Below are 22985 nucleotides of genomic sequence, written 5' to 3' on the forward strand. Positions count from 1 at the left end.
GAGGGGACTGGCTAGAGGTGCGTGGGAAGGCACTGCGTCCCCTGAACCGCACTCTCTTGGCCGCTGGCAAGACGGGTCGTGGGCGAGAGTGAGGAGGCAACGCGTCACACTGTCGGCCCGTGGACCTGAAAACCCGGAGGAAAGGGAAATTGCTCTTTCTTTTGACAAAGTGGGGGCCGCTGGCCAGCGGCGGAACAGAACCAGAGATTTTCCACCCGGCCCTCCTCCGGGGGAAGGAGCGGCGCTGTCCCTGCCGTCTCCTGAGAAAGAGCAGCTTCCCACATCACTGGGTTGCCCGTGTCAGGGCCGCTGTGTCGCCTATCTGGGCGATTAGGGGCCAACTGGGACACGGGGGGCGCCGCACTCCTGCGAGAGGCTTGACGCACCGGCATATGGGACTATTCAGCACGGGGCGGAGCAGCTCTGGAGGACGCGGGAGGGTGCCCACGGCGACAAGCAGACTGGGGCTTGCCCTGCGGCGGAGCGGTGCATCACGCCGGGGCAAGCTACTTACCTGTTACCCAATTGGCCTTGGTCTGCTTCTGTACTGCCGAGAACTGCTGGGCACAGTCCTCGACAGTGTCGCCGAACAGTCCAGCCTGGGAGACGAGAGCGGCGACACTGTCGACATCGCTCTTCTCAAGGCTGAGCCATAGATTGCCCTCTTGGACCCCAAGTGTGGACATCGCCTTCCCGAGGGACTGCGCTGTGACTTCCATCGCCCGAAGGGCACAAGTGCACCGCAAACACACTCTCCACCTGGGAAATGTCAACGTACCCCCTAGCTGCCCCGTCGTCGAGGGTAGCGAGGATGGGGGAGGCAGACGAGCCGCTTCTGGCCGTAAAAAGGGGCCATCCATGACTTCGTCAGCTCCCCATGCACTTCCGGGAAGAAAGGAACCGGGGCAGGGCATGGTCGCGAGCCACGGCCCGTGCCGAGGAACCAATCATCTCACCGCGAGGGCTCAGGACTAGGAGGTGTGCACGCCTCCAGCCCGATGCTCGCGGCGGCCCGGGAAAGCACGGCTGTCAACTCTGGGTCCAATTCGGCGGCGGCCGCGACTCCCGAGGGAGGCAGCCCCGCCGAATCTTCATCCTCAGAGGACGATTGCCCATCCCCCGATGCTGCGATCGACGTCTGATCCTTTATCGGCGCACCAAATGAAACGCTGGGCACGCCGTGAGACGGCACAGCAGAATCACCGGGGAGCCGCACAGAACAGCTGCTGCGGGAGGAGTGAGAGATTCGTGGGGACTGGCCCGGCGGAAAGGCTCTCACTGTAACCCTCAGATCGCCCAGAGCACTAGCCGATGGTTCTCTGCTCGTGGCAGAGAAGCCAGCGCGGTAGTGACAGAGGAGCCCCTCCATCCCGTGAGGAGAGAGGCGCGATCGCAGCGCTGCCATGGTTACACGCTCAGAGCGAACGCATAAACCATCCACGAACGCAGCTTCAGCGTGCTGGATGCCCAGACACTGAAGACAACGATCGTGGCCGTGGATGGAGGATAGGAAACGACCGCAACCAAGAGGACACGGCCGGAACGGTGTCTTTAAAAAGACGCGAACCGACCGTGATTTGCTCTTTTAGGAAATCTGCTCTTTTTACTTGAAGTGCCCAGGGGAATCGCTGCAGACAGGGACACCGCTGTTCGCACCATAACGCCAACCAGAACAGCTTCCAGACAGATGATGAATGGCTCTTTGTGGAGATCAACACGTTCATCCACTCGGCTCTGAAGCAAAAATCTAATGAGTGGATGCACCTGCCGCCTATTTATACCCGTGTGCACGGGGAGTGGCGCAGGTATGCAAAATGCACTAGCCAATATTCATTGGCGTTTTCTCTTAAGTCAGAGATGATTGGGGCTCCCAAGTAAATCCCCTATGTCGTCACGACATAACTCGTAGTGACCGACAGATAGGGAACAGTGTTTGCCATCTTGTCCATCATATCACTCGCAATCGGTGTATTGGATTTCTTCTTAATCAGAGAAGCCGACGGTGACAACTCCTGCTGTTTCCAATTGTATGTCATCAGGGAAAGTATTATTAATGAATAAAACTTAAAATAAAATGAAAAAAAAATCTGAAAAAAGGGGCCAGACGTACAGAGCTCTACTCGAAGGTTCATGAGCATGTCATGTGACACTTTGATTAGCAGTTAATTTAAAGGTGAAATTAGAGTCCATCTGTGCAGAGGTGTTTTCAGTCAGTGCAATGACTATCAAATGTCAGTACGTGACCTGTTTTATTCAAAGAACAGGGATCTATCAAAGTCTGATCATGTTTGTGTAAGTGAATCATATCACGAACAAAGGAGATTACTGAGAACCTCGGAAAAAGAGTTGATGTTACTCATCAGGCTAGAAAAGGTTACAAAACCATCTCTAAAGAGTTTGGACTCCACAAATCCACAGTCAGACAGATTGTGTTCAAATGGAGGAAATTCAAGACCACTGTTACCTTCCCAAGAAGTGGTCGACCAACAAAGATCACTCCAAAGCAGAACGTGTAATAGTCTGCGAGGCTGCAAAAGTTCCCAGGGTAACTTCTAAGCAACTAAAGGCCTTTCTCACTTTGGCTAATGTTAATGTTTATGAGCCCACCATCAGGAGAACACTGAGCAACCATGGTGTGCATGGCAGAGTTGCAAGAAGAAAGCCACTGTTCTCCAAAAAGAAAATTGCTTGCTAAAGATCATGTGGACAAGCCAGAAGACTATTGGAGAAAGGTTTAATGGATGGATGAAACCAAAATAGAACTTATTGGTTTAAATGAGAAGCTATTATGTTCGAAGAAAAGAACACACTGCATTCTAGCTTAAGAATCTTATCCCATCTGTAAAATATGGTGGTGGTAGTATCATGGCTTGGTCCTGTTTTGCTGCATCTTGGCCAGGACAGCCTGCCATCATTGATGGAACAATGAATTCTGAATTATGCCAACAAATTCTAAAGGAAAACATCAGGACATCTGTTTAAGAACAAAGTCTCAAAAGAACATGGGTCATGCAGCAAGACAACAACCCCAAGCACCCAAGTCATTCTACCAAAGAATGGTTAAAGAAGAACAAAGTTAATGTTTTGGAATGGCTGAGTCAAAGTCCAGACCTAAATCCAATTAAAATTTTGTTGAAGGACCTAAGCAAGCAGTTCATAGGAGGAAACCCACCAACATCACAGAGTTTAAGTGGTTCTGCACTAAAGAATGGCCTAAAACTCCTACATGTTATTGTGCAGGATTGATCAGCATTAACAAGAACATTTACCTTCAGTTACTGCAGCAAAAGTGGGTCACACCAGATACTGAAAGCAAAGATTCACGTACTTGATGCAACGCACAGATATGTAACACTGGATCATTTTTCTCAATAAATAAATGACAAAGAAAATATTTAGTTTGATTCAGTTCTCTTTGTCTACTTTCATGACTTATCTGAAAATCTGGGGCCAGTTGCATAAACTTAGCCATCATGTTAAGACTTAAGAACCAGTTTGACCAACTAGCAGTTGCCAAGGGGTAATCAGTCTTTCTTTTCCAATACAAATAAGACCAATCTACCTTTTCATAACTGAATTAAAAAAGTTATGACCAGTCTTGAAGAAAAAAAAAAATTAGGTGACTAACTTTTTAAGACTAGTCTAAACAGTTTATGCAACTGGCCCCAGATGATGTTTTGGGTGAAAATTCGTATATATATATATATATATATATATATATTAGTGGTGGGCCGTTATCGGCGTTAACGTGCTGCGTTAACGTGAGACTCTTATCGGGCGATAAAAAAAATATCGCCGTTAATCTATTCTCAAAGTTGGGTTGGGAGCTGGGTCTATACTACGCAAGCTATGATGACTTTCACCTTGATATTTTAGCGCGGATGTATACCTAGCCGAATTGCACTGTAGGGGGCGAGAACGAGTCTTCGAACCTGTGTGTATGCGTGCTAACATGGATGCAGCTATGAAGCCGCCGGGTTTGCCTCAGGGAAAATTTATTTTTAAGAAGCTTCCCAATGGAAATCGGCAAGTCATTTCTGTCTCTACGTTACATGGTCGCGCTCTCTGTATCGCGCGCACAGCGGAGTTCCGCCTCGGTTCGCACACACACACACACACACACACACACACACACAAGTGAGCACACTCCCACTCCTATTTGTAAATATTAAGCCGCAAAACGTCTATCTAAATATGACTTCTGTGTGTCTCTGTGTTAATGTATGGCGCAGACGCACGGGTTTGTTCACTACTCATACAGAAGCCCGCGTGAGGCTTGCGGCGATATTAACGTCTGTCGTCTCACTAAATGAGGACATAAATACATGAACAACATCTCCAGAACTGCTCTGAGTCACTTCATGAGCATTCGAGCGTTTCATTTGAGAAAAACTATCCTCACGGCAACCCGTCAAAATAAAAGTTCGGTTTCACTTGAAGACATTGGCCAGAACGTAATAGGCTACTACTACTAAAACTATTAAAACCTTATCTTTAAGGAATAATCATACAATGTCTTCAATGTTATTATCAATATTAAATTCTTGATGACTGCTAGTTGTTTACTTATCTACTTGGCAGAATTCAAATGAGCCATTTTAATCTAGATTAATCTAGATTAATTCCAAGATTACAGTGAGATTAATCTAGATTAAAAAATTTATCTATGCCCACCACTAATATATATATATATATATATATATATATATATATATATATATATATATAAATAGGTGGCAAAGCAGTTTTACATTTTGTCCTCAGTTCAATTGAAAATTTAAGTCTGTGGTAATAGCTAATTGGCTCAAATTGGTAAAAACTTTAAGTGGTGGGTCTGACCACTCTAATACTTAATATGTTACATTTTTATGATGCTACTCATTTTCAATATAGAGTACATTATTTCATGAAAAATTATAAATGTTAGTAGATAGATATATTTCTGCATACCTTTAACAAATGGCTATACAATATTTTTGAAGAAATGTTTCTAAATAAATAAAAATAACAAAGAAAATGTACATTTTTTGTTGGCTGATGTCTTTTGCCACCTGTCACAGTAGCATCCCAAAAGTGTCTGTGTGTTAATGGCTGAAAAAAACCTAAATATTAAGCTCTTAGATGGAAGAAATTAAGCTTGTATTATGGAAGAATAATGTTAAGGTGTCAAAGCATTTATTAAACATTTTCTATGGATTGTAGCATTTACATCACAATCCTCCATATGCATTAAGTTGGCTACCTTTCTATGTACCTTGTTAAATCTAAAATACACATTTATGAACAGAAAAGGGCATAATAGAACAGCCATACTAACCCAGAGTGCACAGACTCAAATTCACCACTTATTGCACTTATCAAAACGTTATAAGGCCTCTTAAAGAATAGGAAAAAGAACAACAGGAAGGAAAACATAAAAGAGAGCTGGCAACACTAAAACCACAGCTCAGCTCTTAAAATTGTTGAGATGTGTGTCAGTGAAAGTGTGGCCTGCGGTCTCACCACAAGAAACACACAGACACTGAAAATACAGGCCACCCAAAAAACAAACCAATTATAAAGCCAAGAGTATCTCTCATAAATGTAAATATGGCTTGAGTTTGCTGTAAATCCATCCAGCAGAAAAGACTGGAAACTAGAGCTGAGAGATTCCACTGAAAACAAAACAAGAGATTAAGTTGGACTGTAACTATTTGTCAAGGAATAATGTTGGCAATAGGGCTGCAACTAACGATTATTTTAATAATCGATTAATCTGTCGATTATTTTTTCGATTAATCGATGAATCGGATTTAAAAAAAAAAAAAAAAAGCATTCATTTCCAACCCTTTATTCAAAAACAGAACTAAAATCTTTAGAAAGTGCACAAACATGTTGCTCCTTGAACATCCCTGAGCTGTTATAATAATAATAAAATAAAATAAAAATGGACTAACACAAAAAACATACACATGTATGCTTTACATCTGCCAAATATATAGACTTTTTGGGAAGTGCAAAAATTAAATAATTTAACAACACTGCGTCGTTAGCGTTGGTATTGTATCAGACACCTGCACTTAACATTATATGAAAATCAAGCTCAAATGGAGTTAATAATGTTTTTGACCAGAGAATGACGGAGATGGAGTGTTTTGTCTGTCGTTAGAACGGCTGTAACTGTTATGCAGTGCATTAAGTGCATTATGCTTTCATCAACTTTTACAGGTTATATAACTTTGATTGTAGCTATATGGGCGCTTAGTTTTTTCTTGTTGTTTAATACACTTGGCCAAAATCTCAAATTAAGCGCTTATGCACATAATGCACAGGATATTTAAAACGTATATAGACAGCAAATAACTAATTCTTCTCCACTCTTTAAACACACAAAAACATTATCCTTTACTGACATAGTGTTTGAGTAAAGAAAACGCTGTACTATTCAAACACCAATTATTTATTCACCCTTGCATTGCGAAAAAGCAGAGATCTCATCTTCTCCAGGCTGTGCGCGGCGCGTCAATCTGAACGGAGGCGGGGTGAAGTTACGAGGTCTCGCTGAGAGCTCGATGATCCAATGGCGTTACGAAGTTTTACTGACAAGTTATTTTAATGCTTATCATTGGTTTACTATTTTTAAAACTCTCTGATTTAAAATAATAAAAACGAATTATAAGCGACTCAAGTTTGGATAATTTTTCACAGCACCTGACTGGGCTAGGGTATGGCAACTGCCATACTCTGCCATACGCAAACGCCGCCCCTGCTCCCACACCTTGGATGACTTGGGTCGCACGGATTTCTCTGCCTCCGCCATGTATCTTTCCTCTACCTCCGCTCGTTTTTTTTTTTTTTTACTTTTTGTTTTTTATTTATGAGGCGCCAAACTCTGCTAGCATCCGTGCGCGAGAGAGACCGAGTGTGTTCACTCCGCTCCGCGCTCAACTAAAGTTTTTTTTTTTTTAATAATCAAACGTCTCCGCGTCGCGCGACACAACGAATCGATTATGAAATTCGTTGCCAACGCTTTTAGTAATCGATTTTTATCGATTCGTTGTTGCAGCCCTAGTTGGCAATAAGCTTTGAGTCGTTATACATCTCTGAAGAGAAAATGTTTTAGCACATTTTTTTCTCACCTTTTCAACTGTGTGCACGATCCAAAACACGGTGAAACAGACAAGTAAAGGCTACTTTGGGCTTTGGATTTGCATTTAAACGGACAAAAACACACCAAAAATATATGTAAACGCAGTCAGTTTTAAGTAGTTGGGAAAGTAATCGGATGCTTATCAGTGCATTCAGTCTTAAAATGATAAAATAACAAACCTGCTGCAGTCTCTGATTTAATGTTAATCAAACAAAAGAAAATAAGAAAATCATTCACTGCTCTTCCCTGTATAACATTAGTAACAATAGGAATCAGTGTATACTTAATTCATACGTAAAAGACTATGCAGTGTTATATGTTTACTATTAGCTATTGTTAGTTGCTTTTTGGAAGTAGGGACACACAAGGTTTTCCATTTGAAAATAAAGTCATATTTACCAGGTAACAGGTTGATACAGCTAGCATTTTACAATAAATAAGGATGAAATAATAACTGGATTTTTTCAAAGTTTGCAAGGTTTGCATCAAATATTTGAAAGTTGTGTCTGAACTGTGTATTCTGCTTTTCTTTTATATGTTATTCATGTTAAATTATCAGTAATTATTTCAGAAGGGCAACTTTGAAGTAAATAATCAGCAATTATTATTTACTACTGTTCACAGAATCTATTAACATTTTCTGGATATGTTTGAATGTTTCCTGTACAACCGTACGTTTTTAATGAAATAAATAGCAAAAATATTAAGCAAATATTAAACTTCTGATAAATTCCTATAATACAGTATTTCACAATATATTTGTATATTTGTATATTATTAAATAATTTTTAACCAAATACTGTAAATGCAGCCTTGCTGAGCATAAAATAAATAAATAAATAAAAACCTTCAAAAAACATTTTACAGATACAACTGAGAAGTAAGCAAGCATGGTAACTGAACTGAGGATTCTGTTCTGATCCAAACACTCTGTACAAAAAGTGATCTTATCAAAATAACTTTTCATGAGTTTATTAAGTTAATAACAAAACATCAAGAAGTAGATTTTGAGATAGCACAGCTTGCATATTTGTTTGGTCTGTTAAACTGAATTCCCTTAGGCCAAAATTGATTCACATAAAAACAGGAGAAAGTTGCAAAGCTCAATAGAACATAAAACATAATAAGTGAATTTCTTGTCTGCTCTCTCTTAACACTAAGCTATTTAGTGTAAGAAAACAGCTTTTGATCATCATGACACCATGTCTTTACAAGATGCAACAAGAGATAAATGTTATCTTTCCCCAAAGGTATCCTCTTCTTTAACCTATCATGGCTTTTTTGTGTGTGCGTTGTTTTGTTTTTTTTCCCCAGCAGAACTTCAAAAGTTCCTAAGACAAATTATAAAATGCATGCCATTTGAATGCAGGGTACACTCCTTTTTTTTTTGAAAATTCAGCAAGAATGCATGAAAAAGTTCAAAAAGATATTTTGTTTTTGAAAAGACATGGTACAAATTGTTTCTATTTGAAATAAATGCTGTTCTTTTCAACTTTCTATTCATCAAAGAATCTTGTGGAAAAAAAAACTGCATCACAGTTTCCGCAAAAATATCAAGCAGCACAACTGCTTTCACTAAATCAGCATATTAGAATGATTTCTGACTGGACTAATGATTGAGGAGCACTGGAAGCATTGAATGCTAGCCTGCATGATGTCAACACAAAACACACCGACACAGCAGACAGCCATGATTGCCTATATCTTTTACCCAAACATTCACCTGCAATTCCAGCGAATATCTTGCTTTCATAATGATTGCTCAGGTTCTGTCAACAAGCTCATCTCCTTTACCTTAACATTGCACAATGCTGTTTAAATTGGCATCATTCTGAATTCATTTCAGGTTACCATGTAAGCATCTTCTCAAGAATATAAACACAAGCACAAAGCACACTTGTCTGACATACTTAAAGGGATAGTTCACCCAAAAATGAAAATTACCCCACGATCACCCTCAAGCCATCCTAGGTGTATGACTTTCATCTTTCAGATGAATACAATCGGAGTTATATCAAAAAATGTCCTGGCTCTTCCAAGCTTTATAATGGCAGTGAATGGGGGTCAGGATATTGAAGCCTAAAAAAGTGCATCCATCCATCATAAAAAGTTAATAAATATCTTCTAAAGCGAAGCGATGCCATTTTGTAAGAAAAGTATTCATATTAAAAACTTCATAAACCATAATCTCTAGCTTACAGGCATTCACAAGAGACTAGCGTTCCAGCGGATGATGCAGGACATAGGCAAACGCGGTGACGAATGCAGAAGTGCAGAGAAGAGAGCAAAACAAAACACCAGTTACAAATAAGTACAAAACAAAGGATTTGTAAAGAAAAATGTTGGAGGATTTTGATATAAGCCAAGAGGAGACTGGCTTTCCTTTGCTGTAAACAAAACTTCTGAGACTAGCAAATTCTCAGCCGAGCTCACGCTACACCTATGTCACCCGCTGGAATGCCACTCTCTCATGAACACGTGCATGACTGTTTTTTTACACAGATGCATCACTTTGCTTCTGAAGGCCTTTATTTGTTATAGTATTAATTAATCTTTGTTAACATTAGTTAATAAAAATACAGCTGTTTACTGTTACATTCATTTCAGCTAAGGTCCATTAAATAACATTAATAGATACAACTTTGGAATAACGTGTTAATAAATGTTGGAACCAACATTAAATAAGATTAATAAATGCTTGTTAGTTTATGTTAACTAATGTAGTTAACTAATAGTAACATGGAACCTTAAAGTATTACCATTGTTTCTAAGATGTTAAAGACTATCAATACTTATATATTATGTAAGTATTATATTACATTCTTACATATTCTTTTGACATATTGATAAACTTCATTTGAATGTTGTCTATAAACATATAATAAAATAGAATATACAGTATACTAATAAAATAATTTCTTAATTCAAAAGAAAATGTTAATTTATTAACAACATCCTTCTCTGATAAGCCCATGCTTCTATGGTTATGCAGGTTTGTTTACATTAAACTCACAGCCATGAGAAAAGAATGTTGTTCCCACAACATGATCTTGAGGCCATAACTTCACAAAGTGTGGCCACAATGTAAGGATGTTCCTTTGAATTAATATGGTGTGGCCTCAACACACTATGATGTTCACACTAAATTGTATGCCGTGGCCATGACAAAACTAAGTGAATCGAGCATGTCCCTTCCAATTCACCATACAAGTCACATCAGAGTAAGCAAACACCTATTTCATTATGCAGCATGGACTTATTTCCATCATGCAAAATTAATCATTTTGATTTGTTTCTGTGTAACCTGCAAAGAATATACAGAGAATGGAAAAAATAACAGAAATGATCATATAACAATATTGTGATATAAAGGACGTATTAATCAGTAGTACAGTTCCAAACACACAACTTTGCGATGCTGTTTGTTGAATGTTCATTGGAACCATTTGTCCCATTGGGAGAAATCACATGGTTGATGCTCATATGGTTGTGGCTTATATCATGTGAGAGCCTTTTTATTCTTTCCTTTTATATCCATAGCTATAGCAGCAACATTGAAAGCTCTCAAGTTTAGGACAAAAATTCATGCAATTGCTGCCAGCTCACTGTGCAGTACAGTCCTGCCGTGTACCAACTGCGTCGACACAATCATCAGATTAACTGACATAATGTGTGAAGTGGTTCATGACCACCCAAGTGTCCAAACTCTTACAGTGACCAAAAAAACAACAACACAAATCACCTAATTCTATGGATATAAATGGGCATTTTCTTTAATAAAATATTAAAAAAAATTCTCAACATCAGACACTGAGTTCCTCAATTAAGTTTAATACTTCTGTTTTTAATTACTTCTAACTTAATTGTCTAAAAGTTAACCACCTCTGTCATACTGTGTTTGTGTTATTTTGTCCACCTCCAGTAGGACTGCTATGTAACTTATTCCTGACAGCGCCAAGCTCAGTTCAGCCCAGTTCATGGTTAATCACAGGAAATCTGCATATTCCCCGTCTTCCTCTGGGTGGGTTGCCTGTTCCTGGTGTGCCTGTGAGAGAGACTATTTTCAGAAACACACAGTTGGAAAGTTCCTCCACCTGTGTTCAGTGTGTTCATGAATTTGCGTGGATGTATGGTGTTATGCATGTTAATCATACAATGGCCATTGTGAACACATAATGTTGCCATTCATCAACTTTATGAAAGGTACAGTTGCTGGGTTAATATTTAGATGTTCAGATAATAAAATCCAGATTCCATATGAATTCTTGATGTATGGATTTTACGCAACAGTGCATTCTTAGATGAATTAAAAAGTCTTGTTTCCAAATGTTGTGTAAAGATTCCGAAGGCAATCAAAAATATGTCTGGTTTCTTCTGAGAACCAGACCCGTTATAAACCTAAATGTACTTGATTTAATTACATTTATTGAAAAATGTGTAGTAGTAGTAATAGAATATGTTTGTGGTCGTAATGATGACAGTAGCACTTACAAAATAGTAGCTGTTCTGTGCTCTGGCGCGGTTAGCGCTCACACTACATGTGTAACGTGCCTGAGCCCAACTGAACAGTGCTCTGGCCCACCTCTTCCAAGTGAGCCAGGGACAGCTAAACAAACTTCACTCAAGCGCGGTACGGAGCGATCACACTAATCAAACGAACCGGTTTTTGTGGGTCAAATGTGCTCGGGCACGGTTCAAAACGCCTAGTTTGCGTACACCCTTAGACCATGCTGGCAAAAAATCATTAAAAGATTTCTGATAGACCAAACCATTCTCGTATAGCGCATCAACAAATTTGACGAAGAGGATGCCGAAATGGATGTGCATGGAGGTACGTTATAACAACCATGACTAAGTCTACAGTTTCAGCAGAGTGCCACCTATAGGTCAAGAGATATTAAAAATTAGGGCTGCCCTCGACTAAAGAGTTTCCTAGTCGACTAGTAGTCATTCATTTTAAGTGTTTAGTCGAATAATCGCATTCATGTTTATATTAATAAACTATATAATTAATAATAACGAGCCTTTAATTGCCTATAGCCTATCAGCGCTCAAGTGCATGCAAAAAGCTTGCCACAGTGCACCGCAGAAGTAATAATTATGAATGTTTCAGGTAAAAAAAAATAAAATAAAAAATAAATAAAACAGCAAGAAGACTGCATTAACATTATAAAAATTCATTGATAAGTGTTTTCTGTATTTTCGGCTGCAGTGATGAAGTCGATGACACTGACTCATCATCTCCACTGTTGATGTGCATGTTTCATAAAGATTCCATATTTTCCTTTTGAATTGGTTTACTTAAAAGTAGACATTTCACTTTGTAGGATCAGAACGAGTCAGACAAAACTAAGATTCGATCAGAACATCGAAACATGAAGAGCGGAAATTCCAGAGAAGGCCCCAAGAAAACAGGACAACATCATAAATCAGATTCCTAGCTCCGACCTCTGAAGCAAGCCTAACCAACAAGCCTCTTTCACAGAAAAGCTCGCAACATTAAGACAAAAGAACACTTATTGAAAAGTACAATGCCGGAAGGAGATCGTCAAATTTGGGACAAATAATCAAGATTAATGGTCAAAGAGATGGCCATCACATGCATTCCACACTGGAAATCACGAGCTTCTTTAGATTGACTTTTCCCCCACTCATACAAGACAAAGACTGAGACTGAAATTCTTTAGGAGACCTTTTAACCTCTCTCTGGTCTTCACCGAACATATCCCTATGTCCTACACAGAACTACACAGAGACTTTCTTTTTCATATGCACATAAAATCCTAAAAGGACATTTCTATGCATGTTATTATGTATGTAACCCACACATTAGACTATCATGTTTTAAGCACATATTATGTATGTCTTTTTAATAACTACTGAATGACTTTAAGGTTAGTCATGTTTGGTATGTATGAGTTTGACCATTCTAGCTTGAAATGTTTCTTCCAACTGATTCTTTGTCAAATGTATCATATTCTGGTTATAGAAATCACATCCAAAAGTATACTTTGCAAGAGTGTGTAAAATTCGGACCATGTGACTGATAACATGCTGATTTATGATGGAAGGAACAACCCTAGCTAAGATAATAGCCTATCTAATTGGTCAAGACACCAGATGGGATGTGTCCAAAAGCAGAGTTTAAAAACTCAGGACACCATCAAATCTTCCTTCTTGCCCTTCTCGCCTTTTTCTCTTTTTACCACCGCGTTTTGACGCTGTTTTTAGCGCTCTTTGAGCGTGCTCTGGCCTACAGGCCAATTGCTACTTACCACCACGATGAGAGGAAAAACCACCTAGTCTCCTTACTCATTTTATTCTTTTACTTTAGTTTATTTTCTTTCTGTTGAGTCTCGTGTTCAAAAGTTAAGTTTGCCGCAAAGTCCAGCTCCGACTGCACCTGCTTCAAACTTCAACTAGCAACTGACTCCAAAACCATCCTCAGCCAATGCCCAACCATTGGCTTCCCAAGACATCACTTCAAAGACTACTGAACTTCCAGCCAATCACCAACTCGGGAAAACCCCTTTCCTGCAACGACGACGACAGAAGGGAATCCCTGTAACACAAAGGCAATGCAAGCAAGTAACCTTCAGGTCTAACTGAACTGGTGCATTTAATATAAATTTTAGCCTCATTGAGAAACTCAATGCGATGGTTAATTAAGTGATTGATGGTTGTTCAGGTCTATGCAATAGCACATATTGCTATAAACTTGGGATTGCACATTCTCATTCTCTAAACTCATCCTTTCTCTCTTTCTGCAACGTGTGAATATGAGAATGCGTGTGTTCCTGTGTTAGATTATTTTATGTCTTAGGTTTATATAAATAAAGTCTTATTTATATTGAAAAGAGAAGTATCTTGTGTTTTGTGCTTACAAGTTAATGTCTTAATCTGCCGATCTTGTTACTATGCTGATTAATAGTGTTTTCACTATATTTTGGATTTTAATATCCAGTGCAGAGTTGATGTTGTACGGCTCGTTCAGTGAATCGCCGGCCGACTCGGTGACCAGCCACAAAAAAAGTGATTCTGTTCAAATTCCCTATAAAATCATAAATGATTCCCTTTGAGCTAAATTAAATTATTTCTATGTATAAACCCTACAACTTTCTATTAATATATTTTTCATGTCTGTGAAGCAAGCAGAGAGTTTCAGTTCTTTTTTTATTTTTTTTTTACCTAGATGGCAGAAAGCGCACCCTCTTTGCTTTCATTATTTTACAAAAGCACGTTTTGTTGTTATTCTGAGTGCACACAAATAAAAGTAGACCTTTCACAGATTTGAAAGATGTATTACTCTTATTTGTATGAGCAAAAATGTCAGAGTATTTTAAGTTAAATGCAAATGATCGCACCGGCGCCTCCAAGTTAACTGTCATGCAGTGAGCACAATACTGTTCAGCTTCCGCACTCTACACAAACACTTGAATATTTTTCTAGGTTGGCATTAAAGCGAGCGGCTATGTAATGTTGCTGCTACTTACATGTTTCAGATTATAAGTCACATTTGAGGTCGATGATCGAAATGAACGTTTGGATGCCATGTACTATAATTACCACATAGATCAGCACTTAACGATCTGTCCATCACGGACTACATGACTTCGCCACTTCCTGTGGATTTTTTTTTTCTTTCTGTGATTAAGTGACTAATGAAATTTTTATCAACTAAGCCTCTTCTCACAAGATTGGTCTCTTTTTAGATTTTGTATGGCATACCAAATCGAACAGTACACAGTTTTTCCCATTTTGATGATTTTGGACATTGGCCATTTTGAATTTTTGAGCACCAGTCCATGAAGCAGCCTATGGAGTTTTGAACTGGTGCCACCTAATGATCATAAGATACCACAACATTTACAAATATGCTTACAGCTTACAGAATTTGGTTCTCCCTATTCCCTGGGTCCTACAGAAACCAGTGGTTTATATGTTTCGACAGTCCACCATTGTGCCTGTTGTCTATTTTGATTTAGGTCAAAAACCTACATTTTCAAACTTTCCCATACTGGACCGTTTGTACAAACTTTACGAAATTTCACACAGATCATCATCAGACTTTGCTGACAAAAAAGTTATTAAAAGCTTTTTGATATCTCTAACCATTTTCATAAAACTCATCTTCAACGATGATGCCAAAATAAATGTATTTCTGCAATGCCTTGACATACTGACACCAAACTTTGTGTGTGTCCTTGTCACCCCACACTGACCACATCATATTAATTTGGGAGCAGCTTCACCAACTGGTCAAAAGTAATATGCAATTATATCAAAATACAAGCTTAAAATCAACAGCAAATGTCTTTATTTACCATTTTTTCAGTTGACATGATGCTCCCTGCCATTCTTGACATGCTTGCTCCTCATTTGTCCTCTATTGTGCTAAACCCCTTAACTTCTGATTAATCTTGCCCCCAAATTCCCAGTTTACCAGAGAAAATCCGTTCTTATAAAATAGCCCCCAGACTTTCCTATAACAGCAGTTGGACCTCCCCAGAAAGCAAGCTCCAAATACCTGAACAAAAGGACATTAAGTATTTTTTTCCCTCAGCTCCTCAGTGCTGATCCCAAAACAATACAAGTCTCCTCTCAGACTCAAGCTTTGGTGGTTAGACAAAGCAACAAGAAAGCTCCTGAAAGAGACATTAAAGGACGAGAAGCTGCATTTGTTGTCAAATGAACATAAGAACATAAGATCCCACCGGATTGTTACAAAAACTACTGTATTTTTATAAGGATACATAAGGATATACTGTATTTTTATATGAGTCAAGTGTAAAAAAGAAATTCAAATCACATTTTACTTTGATAATGTGACTGAATGTTTTTTTAAAGGGAGAAAAATAAAAAAATAAATCAAACAACCAATATGCTACTTTTTTTGTATAAGTGTATTAAGTTCACTAGGAGGGATTTTGAGTGTTTTGTATGTTGGCATGATGGAGGGGAAATCTCAGCACCTGGTATCATTTCCTGCAGTCTTATTATGTGACATCTGTAAGTTGCTCTGAATGGGATCCGTGGTGTTTGGCAGAATTTCACAGAAAACGGCCCATCCATCTCTCTCCTTTTCCTTCTCCATCTTCTTGTGGTCTGAGTGGTTCTGCTCTAGAGGTTGGGGTTGTACAGAAAGATGGAGGTGGTCTTTGGGAAGGGGGGGTCTAATCTGAGGGTCGCTGAGTTGTGTATTAATAGAAATGGGGTCTTTAGGGGAAGAGTCATTTTGAGGAGACATTCTAGAGTATTGCTGTATAGAGACAGTATCTATTTGTTGTGACTCTACATAGTAAACATTACTTCCTGCTACCACAGAGGACAATTCTAACGAAAGGTTGTCACTCCCACTAAACCACACAAGAACAGTGACACACCCACAAAAACAACATGCAAGACAAAACGGCACACCATGTCAAACAAAAAACATGCAATACATGAAAGGGATATGGAAAGGAAAGTGTTACAAAACAGAAAGGAGGGACAAAAACAACACACACACAAAACAAAAAAAACAATTACATTGTGTGTTTTCCATCTGGTGACAATATATAGAGGCAGAGTTCAAAATTCACTACTAGCTAGTTTGTGCTTGTATACATACACCCAATTCTCTCTTATTTTTTTTTATTTTTATTTTTCATTTATTTCTATCAGTTGATTTTTGGAAACATTATTTCACACTGGATATCCAATTGTGTGAGCTCATTTCTGCCATTTTATTATTTGTTTTCACGTTTAGATTTTTTTTTTAAACTAATAATTTATTAACACTGTTTAATCTAATCAGTTATTGCAATGAATATCCATTCTTTTTATTGTACAATGTAATGTTGTAGCAAAAATTGTTTTATATTAAATATTGCCTATTTATCATTTTTGGGGCCATAAATAATTATCAGTTATCAGCAATATTCACTGGTATATATGGGTGATTCTATAATTGCAGGTACATTTGGCATTTCAGAAAGTTAAGGGGAAAGAAAAAATATATATATATTCACTAAAATAAATTCTTTCCAGTATTGAAACATATTCAATTTTAATAATTCAGTGCTTGCCAAACATAAGTAACTTCCTTTTTTTTCTTTTTTTTAATTTTAATGAAAAAACAGATGTCTTTAGGATATTGTTTGTCAACTCTGTTATGGGCAAATAAGGCAATGTGTAGAAATAACAATAAATCATAACAGGAAAAATAATTCTTGTTTCATTAGACAAACAGTCCTTACATTCCAACACTTGAAACTGAGATAATTTCACCTATGCATACCTTAAAAATAAAAAAATACTAATCTTTTCACCGAATCGTCCACTTAGAGCAAATATTTTTCATCTGATTATGTATTATATACAATATCCAATAAAAAAATTAATGTTTTTGAAATATTATAAGGGTGCAAAAATATCTCAATAATATTTATGAGATTTTAAACAACAATTGTATTGCTTTTTGTGAAAAGTGTTCATAAACAGAGTTGACCCTATAAGTAACAGAACTGAAAAGTAACAGGATTATCTGGTGGACTGTCAATTCTGTTGTCAGCATTGTTACTCTACCTTGGTAACGGAATTTACTATTTTATATTATTTTTACCAAAAAAATCCACTTGCTAGCATAATTCTAAGAGCACATGGCACTAATGAAAACATGATTAAAATACTTTTAAATAACCCAATGTGTGATCAGTAATGAATTCTGTTTTCATTTTGATATTGTGGTAACAGTGTTGACATTCTGCAAAATAACTCTTGGTGTAAGAACTTTTTAGATTAAATTATTTTCTCAGAGAGAGCACACAGACTTTTCAGTGCGTCAGATCTTATCTGTGAGGGAAAGTGACAATTTCCTGTATCTTACATAGTTGTGGGAGAAAATTCCACCAATTTAAAGGTAAAGTATGGTACAGTAACAGAGTTGATGCAAGATTTATGGACACACATTTTTATAAGAGAAAAGTTATTTTTAAACAATTTAATGTTGTAGAATTAAGTAAATGACTATTTAGGGCTTTTATAAATAAAATGAATAAATATTACCAAAAGAAAAGTACAATAAAATATTTTGATTACACAATGATTCATGATGGAAAAAAATACACTAACTAATTCGGACAACAAGAAATCATGATTTTCAGCTATTTAAGACACGTTTAAAATAAATTATTATATTGGCATGGACTGTAACATCTTTTAATTCATAACAATGAGTAACAAATTATTAAAATAATAAAAAATATAACCATTTGAAAAAAAAAAAAAAAAATCTTCGGACACCAAATGTACCTGCAATTATAGAATCACCGATATACTATATTTTATATATATATAAAAGATATTTAAAAAAAACAAAAAAATCAGTTCACATTGATTCCAGCTCATTAATGAGACTTTAAATGGAAGGTCAAGACATGTCATTGCATTGCATTATGGGATACAAAAAAAAGGTCATTTGAGCTTTCTTCTATGCATGCAGAATATTCACATACTGCACACAAAATATGAACTGCATACTACAGAAATAGTAGCATGTTAGTAGACAATTCTGAACATAATACTCCAAACAATAAATAAGGACATCAGTACAGATAGCACTGAAAACTTACAGTTGGACTGAATGCAATTATAGGAGATTATCATTTGATACATTAGCATGATGTTTTTAGTATAATTTTTATTTCGTATTGGAAAGTCCCTGTCTGTGTTCATAGTGTCAGTCTGATGGTTGTTCTGGATTAGAGCAGTCTGTAGCTCTTACACAATTACCACAGCACTACAAAATCAAAACTGCAAAAAAAAAAAAAAAAAAGACAACCATGTAATCCCTTAGGTTGCCATAATATTGCCAATCACTTACAAATACAGTTTTCATCCACTTATGAGGACAAAGGGGAATTTTAGCTAAGATATTTGTGCTGTAAAAGTGTCTTTGGAGTTTGGCAAACAGTGACCGTGTCTGGAGTGTGCGTGCTTCAGGAGAGAAGATATTTATGTATTTATTTATTCATTCATTCATTCATGTTTAACTCTAAATCCCAGAAGGTTAGGATTTTGTTGCAGGTACAGTTATAACCGCATGAGACATTACTGATTTTTATAGAAATAATCAAGATAGTGGAGAAAACTGTTCTCAGAAATGGAATTTGAATCTAACCAAATGCCTGATCTTTGACCTCCTTACACAAAAGTAATCATGTCTTGAGCATAGCAGTTTTCCCCTTTACTCTTTACAGATGTCAGCTGGAAAAGTTTCAAAAAAATCTTGGAGCCCAGACCGAATATTGAATTCTATAGCAAGTCACGGTATCCACTGTACTCTGAATTAAAACAACATTACCAGATGGCAAAAACAATCTCTATAATCAACATACCAGCATCTCAGATTAGATTTACCTGAAAGGTCTCTCTCCTCCAACAGGTGAGGTTACATTACTCCAGCTTTTGCGGCTGTCATCTCTTTCTGCGCGAGGGCGTCGCACTGGTGCAGGTAAGTATGAGCTCTGGTTACTCTTGTTGGGCAGATACTGGTTGAAAGGAATGGCAGTCCGGGGTTCACTGCAGGAAGTTCGCCGGACCAGCATGTCATCCTTGCGCACGTCCGGCATCTTCCTCTGGGGGGTGTCGCACTCTGAGTCGCTGCCACGGCCTGCAGTGGAACAATCAGTGTGAATTAATTAGTAATGTTACAATCATCTTAGCACATGTTAATAATAATTGTTTTATAACTGTATTGGCGTAAGACGGCATAGTGGTAAAAGAACTAAACTGGTAACTAAAAAGTTGTAGGTTCACCACCACTGGATACACTGTCCCTGGCAAAAAAATAAATAAATAAAAATAAATAAAAAAAATCCTTCATATTTACTATTTATGCACTGAACTTTCAGTAACCTAAATATTTAAATGTAACTGCAAAACAAATTAATTTTCTATTTCAGCTGAAATAGGATGGTCAAAATCATTGACTGGAACAGTGACATTTATTTAGAGCATTTTGACTGTGTCATTGTAGCTTATCCACATTGTGTGCACAAAATAGACACCAAGTTAACATGTAAAATTTGTTTAGCTGAACTACCAAGAGGCAGGTCATTGCCAAAGAACTTTACTATGACTGGTTAAAGCTGAGAACATGACATCCTGAACAACATAAAGAGCTCAATTGACCAATAACCCAAATTTAATTATTGAAAGAAAAAAAAAAAAAAAAAAGTATTTTGGTGCATCACTAAGTAGGGCTGTGCAATTAATCGAATTTGATTATCATGCGCATCTCATCAGTAAAGCCGGTTTCGTGATTAGCAGTAAATCGCCATCACCTGCTTTCAGATGGAGCGGCAGTTAATACACAGAGCTGTAGTTCACTGACAAGCTAGGCAATATCGCGTTCATAATTGAAGACGAATCACCTTCGATTATGAACGCGGTTTAGTGTAGCTTGTATTAACTTTTAAGGTTAAAATTCTAAAAGAACGACGAGTCCAGGGTGGAGACGACGGAGGGAGGAGCCAGGGACAGGAGGAAGGGAGGAGACAGGAGGAAGGGCTGACAACTCCAGGGGGCCGACCAACGACGGAGGAGCAGGTGGTGGAGGAGCCTGGGCGGAGACGGAGAGCCGATGAGCCAGGGTGACGAGGAGGATCCGGAGGACCACGGTGGAACAGGTGGCTCAGGTGACCGATGCGGAGGCAGGGATCCGGAAGGCCGTGGTGGAGCCAGAGCAACAGAGGTTCGAGGAACAGCCGAAGGGATGGAGGAGCTTGACGGAGCCGGAGGGACAGAGGGACTAGGCGCAGCCGGAGGAGTGGAGTCCCGAGGCGACGGATGATCAACCCACGGGTCTCGCACCGTACACACACACCAAATTGCGACTCCCAGCAAGGGAATGTGACTGACAGGGGAACGACAGGGCTGCACTCGGGGACACAGTCTCTCTCTGTGCAGGACGTGGAAACAGGAGCCCTCTCTGGGCTGGACGGGGGAACAGGAGCCCTCTTTGGGCTAAACTCAGGAACAGGAGCCCTCTCTGGGATGGACAGGGAAACAGGAGCCCTCTCTGGGCTAAACTCAGGAACGGGAGCCCTCTCTGGGCTGGACGCAGGAACTGGACAGAGGAGAGGGGGCAGGTCGGCACAAGTCTATAATTTCTCCCTCCGCTTTCCATTCACCCAGATCCATTAATAGCTCACCCTCAGCCATGGTGCAGTGGGCGGAGCTCCTCTCCGCGATCTCACAGGCCACAGCTGTCTCCCTCGTGGCGGGCATGGTAGCCGGCTCTCGCACCTGGTCTGACGTTACATGCAGCTCTGGCTCCACGACAATCCTTAGCTCTGTCGCTCCTAGATGCGATGGCTCGTTGGTCGCAGTGGGCTCCGGCTTCTGTTCCGTGCAGCAGGGAGATGGTGGGCTGGGCTCTGGGTTGGGAGTGGAACTGGCGAAATCATCCATGAGACAGATGGTGAGAGGCGATTTGTTTCTCACAAGTATCCACTCCACAAAGGCGGCGAAGTCCACTCGAGGACCATCTTCGGAGGACGGCGCTGGTATTCAAGCTGGTATCATAGAACGTGCAGAGCGTGTCGTCCAGATAGCTTTTCAGATAAGCAAGGGCCAGGGACAGTCTGGTATGGTCCTTGAGCGATCTTTCCCCCTGCTCCAGCAGAAGTAGGAGGTATTCGGGGCAGGTGAAGGCATCCATAGGGGAAACAACGGAAACAAAAAAACACTGAATCAAACAATGGAAACAAAATGGAGGGGAATCACGCAGTTTAACTGTTTGTGGGTCCGGGATTCTGTCACGATTGCCTACAGAGAGGAGCGAGGAATGAGGAGACGAGGAGTAAACTCAAACAGCAGTCCTTGAATCAACATCCAAGGAGTAACACAGGGCAGGCAGGAACACACATGTATCACAACACAGACTTTCAATCCCGGACCAAGACAGATTGCACAGACTGGAACTTAAATGCATGGGGTAATGAGGGACTTGGGGAAACACAGGTGAATGGAATGACTAATTAGACAGGGGAGAAACTAGGTCAATGGGAGCACATGGGGAGGAAAACAAATGCACAGACAGTCCATGGGCGTGACAAGCTCAGGGTTAAATACACACCAGTGCAGAAGAGAGACTATAAGAAAGTACAGCAGTTTACACAACTCAGTTGGTCATCTAATTAGTGTTTATGCAGTTTAATAGCGGAGCAGGAGAGCAGAGGGTTAGGTGCATCCATTTTTCCCCTTTAAGAAAGCTTTATTATTGTATATGCTGTTTTATTTATTTATTTATTTATTTATTTAAACAATGTACTCTAAAAGTGTCTAAAGCATAAACTTAGTGCTATTTTCACGGGACATGATAGTTATAAAGTTGGTTAGAGGGTTATTATAGTTAACTAAAAGTAAAACCATAAAAAGACAAAAAAAATAATAATTTGAAATCAAATAAAGGTTAACTGAAATAAAATATTAAAACTTAACTTTTTTCAGCTTGTTGCCAAGGCAACATTTAATTTCTTATTTTAATTTAGTCTAACTTGACATACTAAAATAAATATTTTTAATAAATTAATAAATATAATGAATAAAATAAATGAATAAATAATAAAATTAATTAAAAGTTTATTTTTAAATTAATATTATTAAAAGAACAACAACAACAAAACTACGACAAAAAAAAAAAACAACTTCAAATAAATGAAAACACACATTTGTTAAAAATTAAAATGCTATGTTGACAGATTGATTATAGCATAATTAGAGATCGCGATAAACTGAAATGAGTTACAGCTTTTTAAGGAAGCGCACTTTGCACGCTTTCTTTGCTGTATACAGCCTATTCTCCATTCAA

The 22985-nt window shown here is 38.7% G+C and overlaps 1 protein-coding gene across 21 annotated transcripts in view; it reads right to left on the minus strand.

Annotated features, from left to right (window-relative positions):
- The window catches only part of limch1b (LIM and calponin homology domains 1b), a 299726-nt gene that overhangs the window by 62605 nt on the left and 214136 nt on the right, over positions 1-22985 (minus strand). For all 21 annotated transcript variants that reach the window (XR_009274143.1, XR_009274142.1, XR_009274145.1 and 18 more), the window contains one exon: positions 19529-19781. Coding sequence is in view for 6 of the 21 variants with exons in the window: in XM_058797791.1 (XP_058653774.1) it covers positions 19529-19781 (253 nt within the window). In the remaining 15 variants the exon portion in view is untranslated. The remainder of the gene's footprint in view (positions 1-19528; positions 19782-22985) is intronic.

Source organism: Onychostoma macrolepis, chromosome 14 (assembly GCF_012432095.1).
Source record: "Onychostoma macrolepis isolate SWU-2019 chromosome 14, ASM1243209v1, whole genome shotgun sequence".
Taxonomy (NCBI): domain Eukaryota; kingdom Metazoa; phylum Chordata; class Actinopteri; order Cypriniformes; family Cyprinidae; genus Onychostoma; species Onychostoma macrolepis.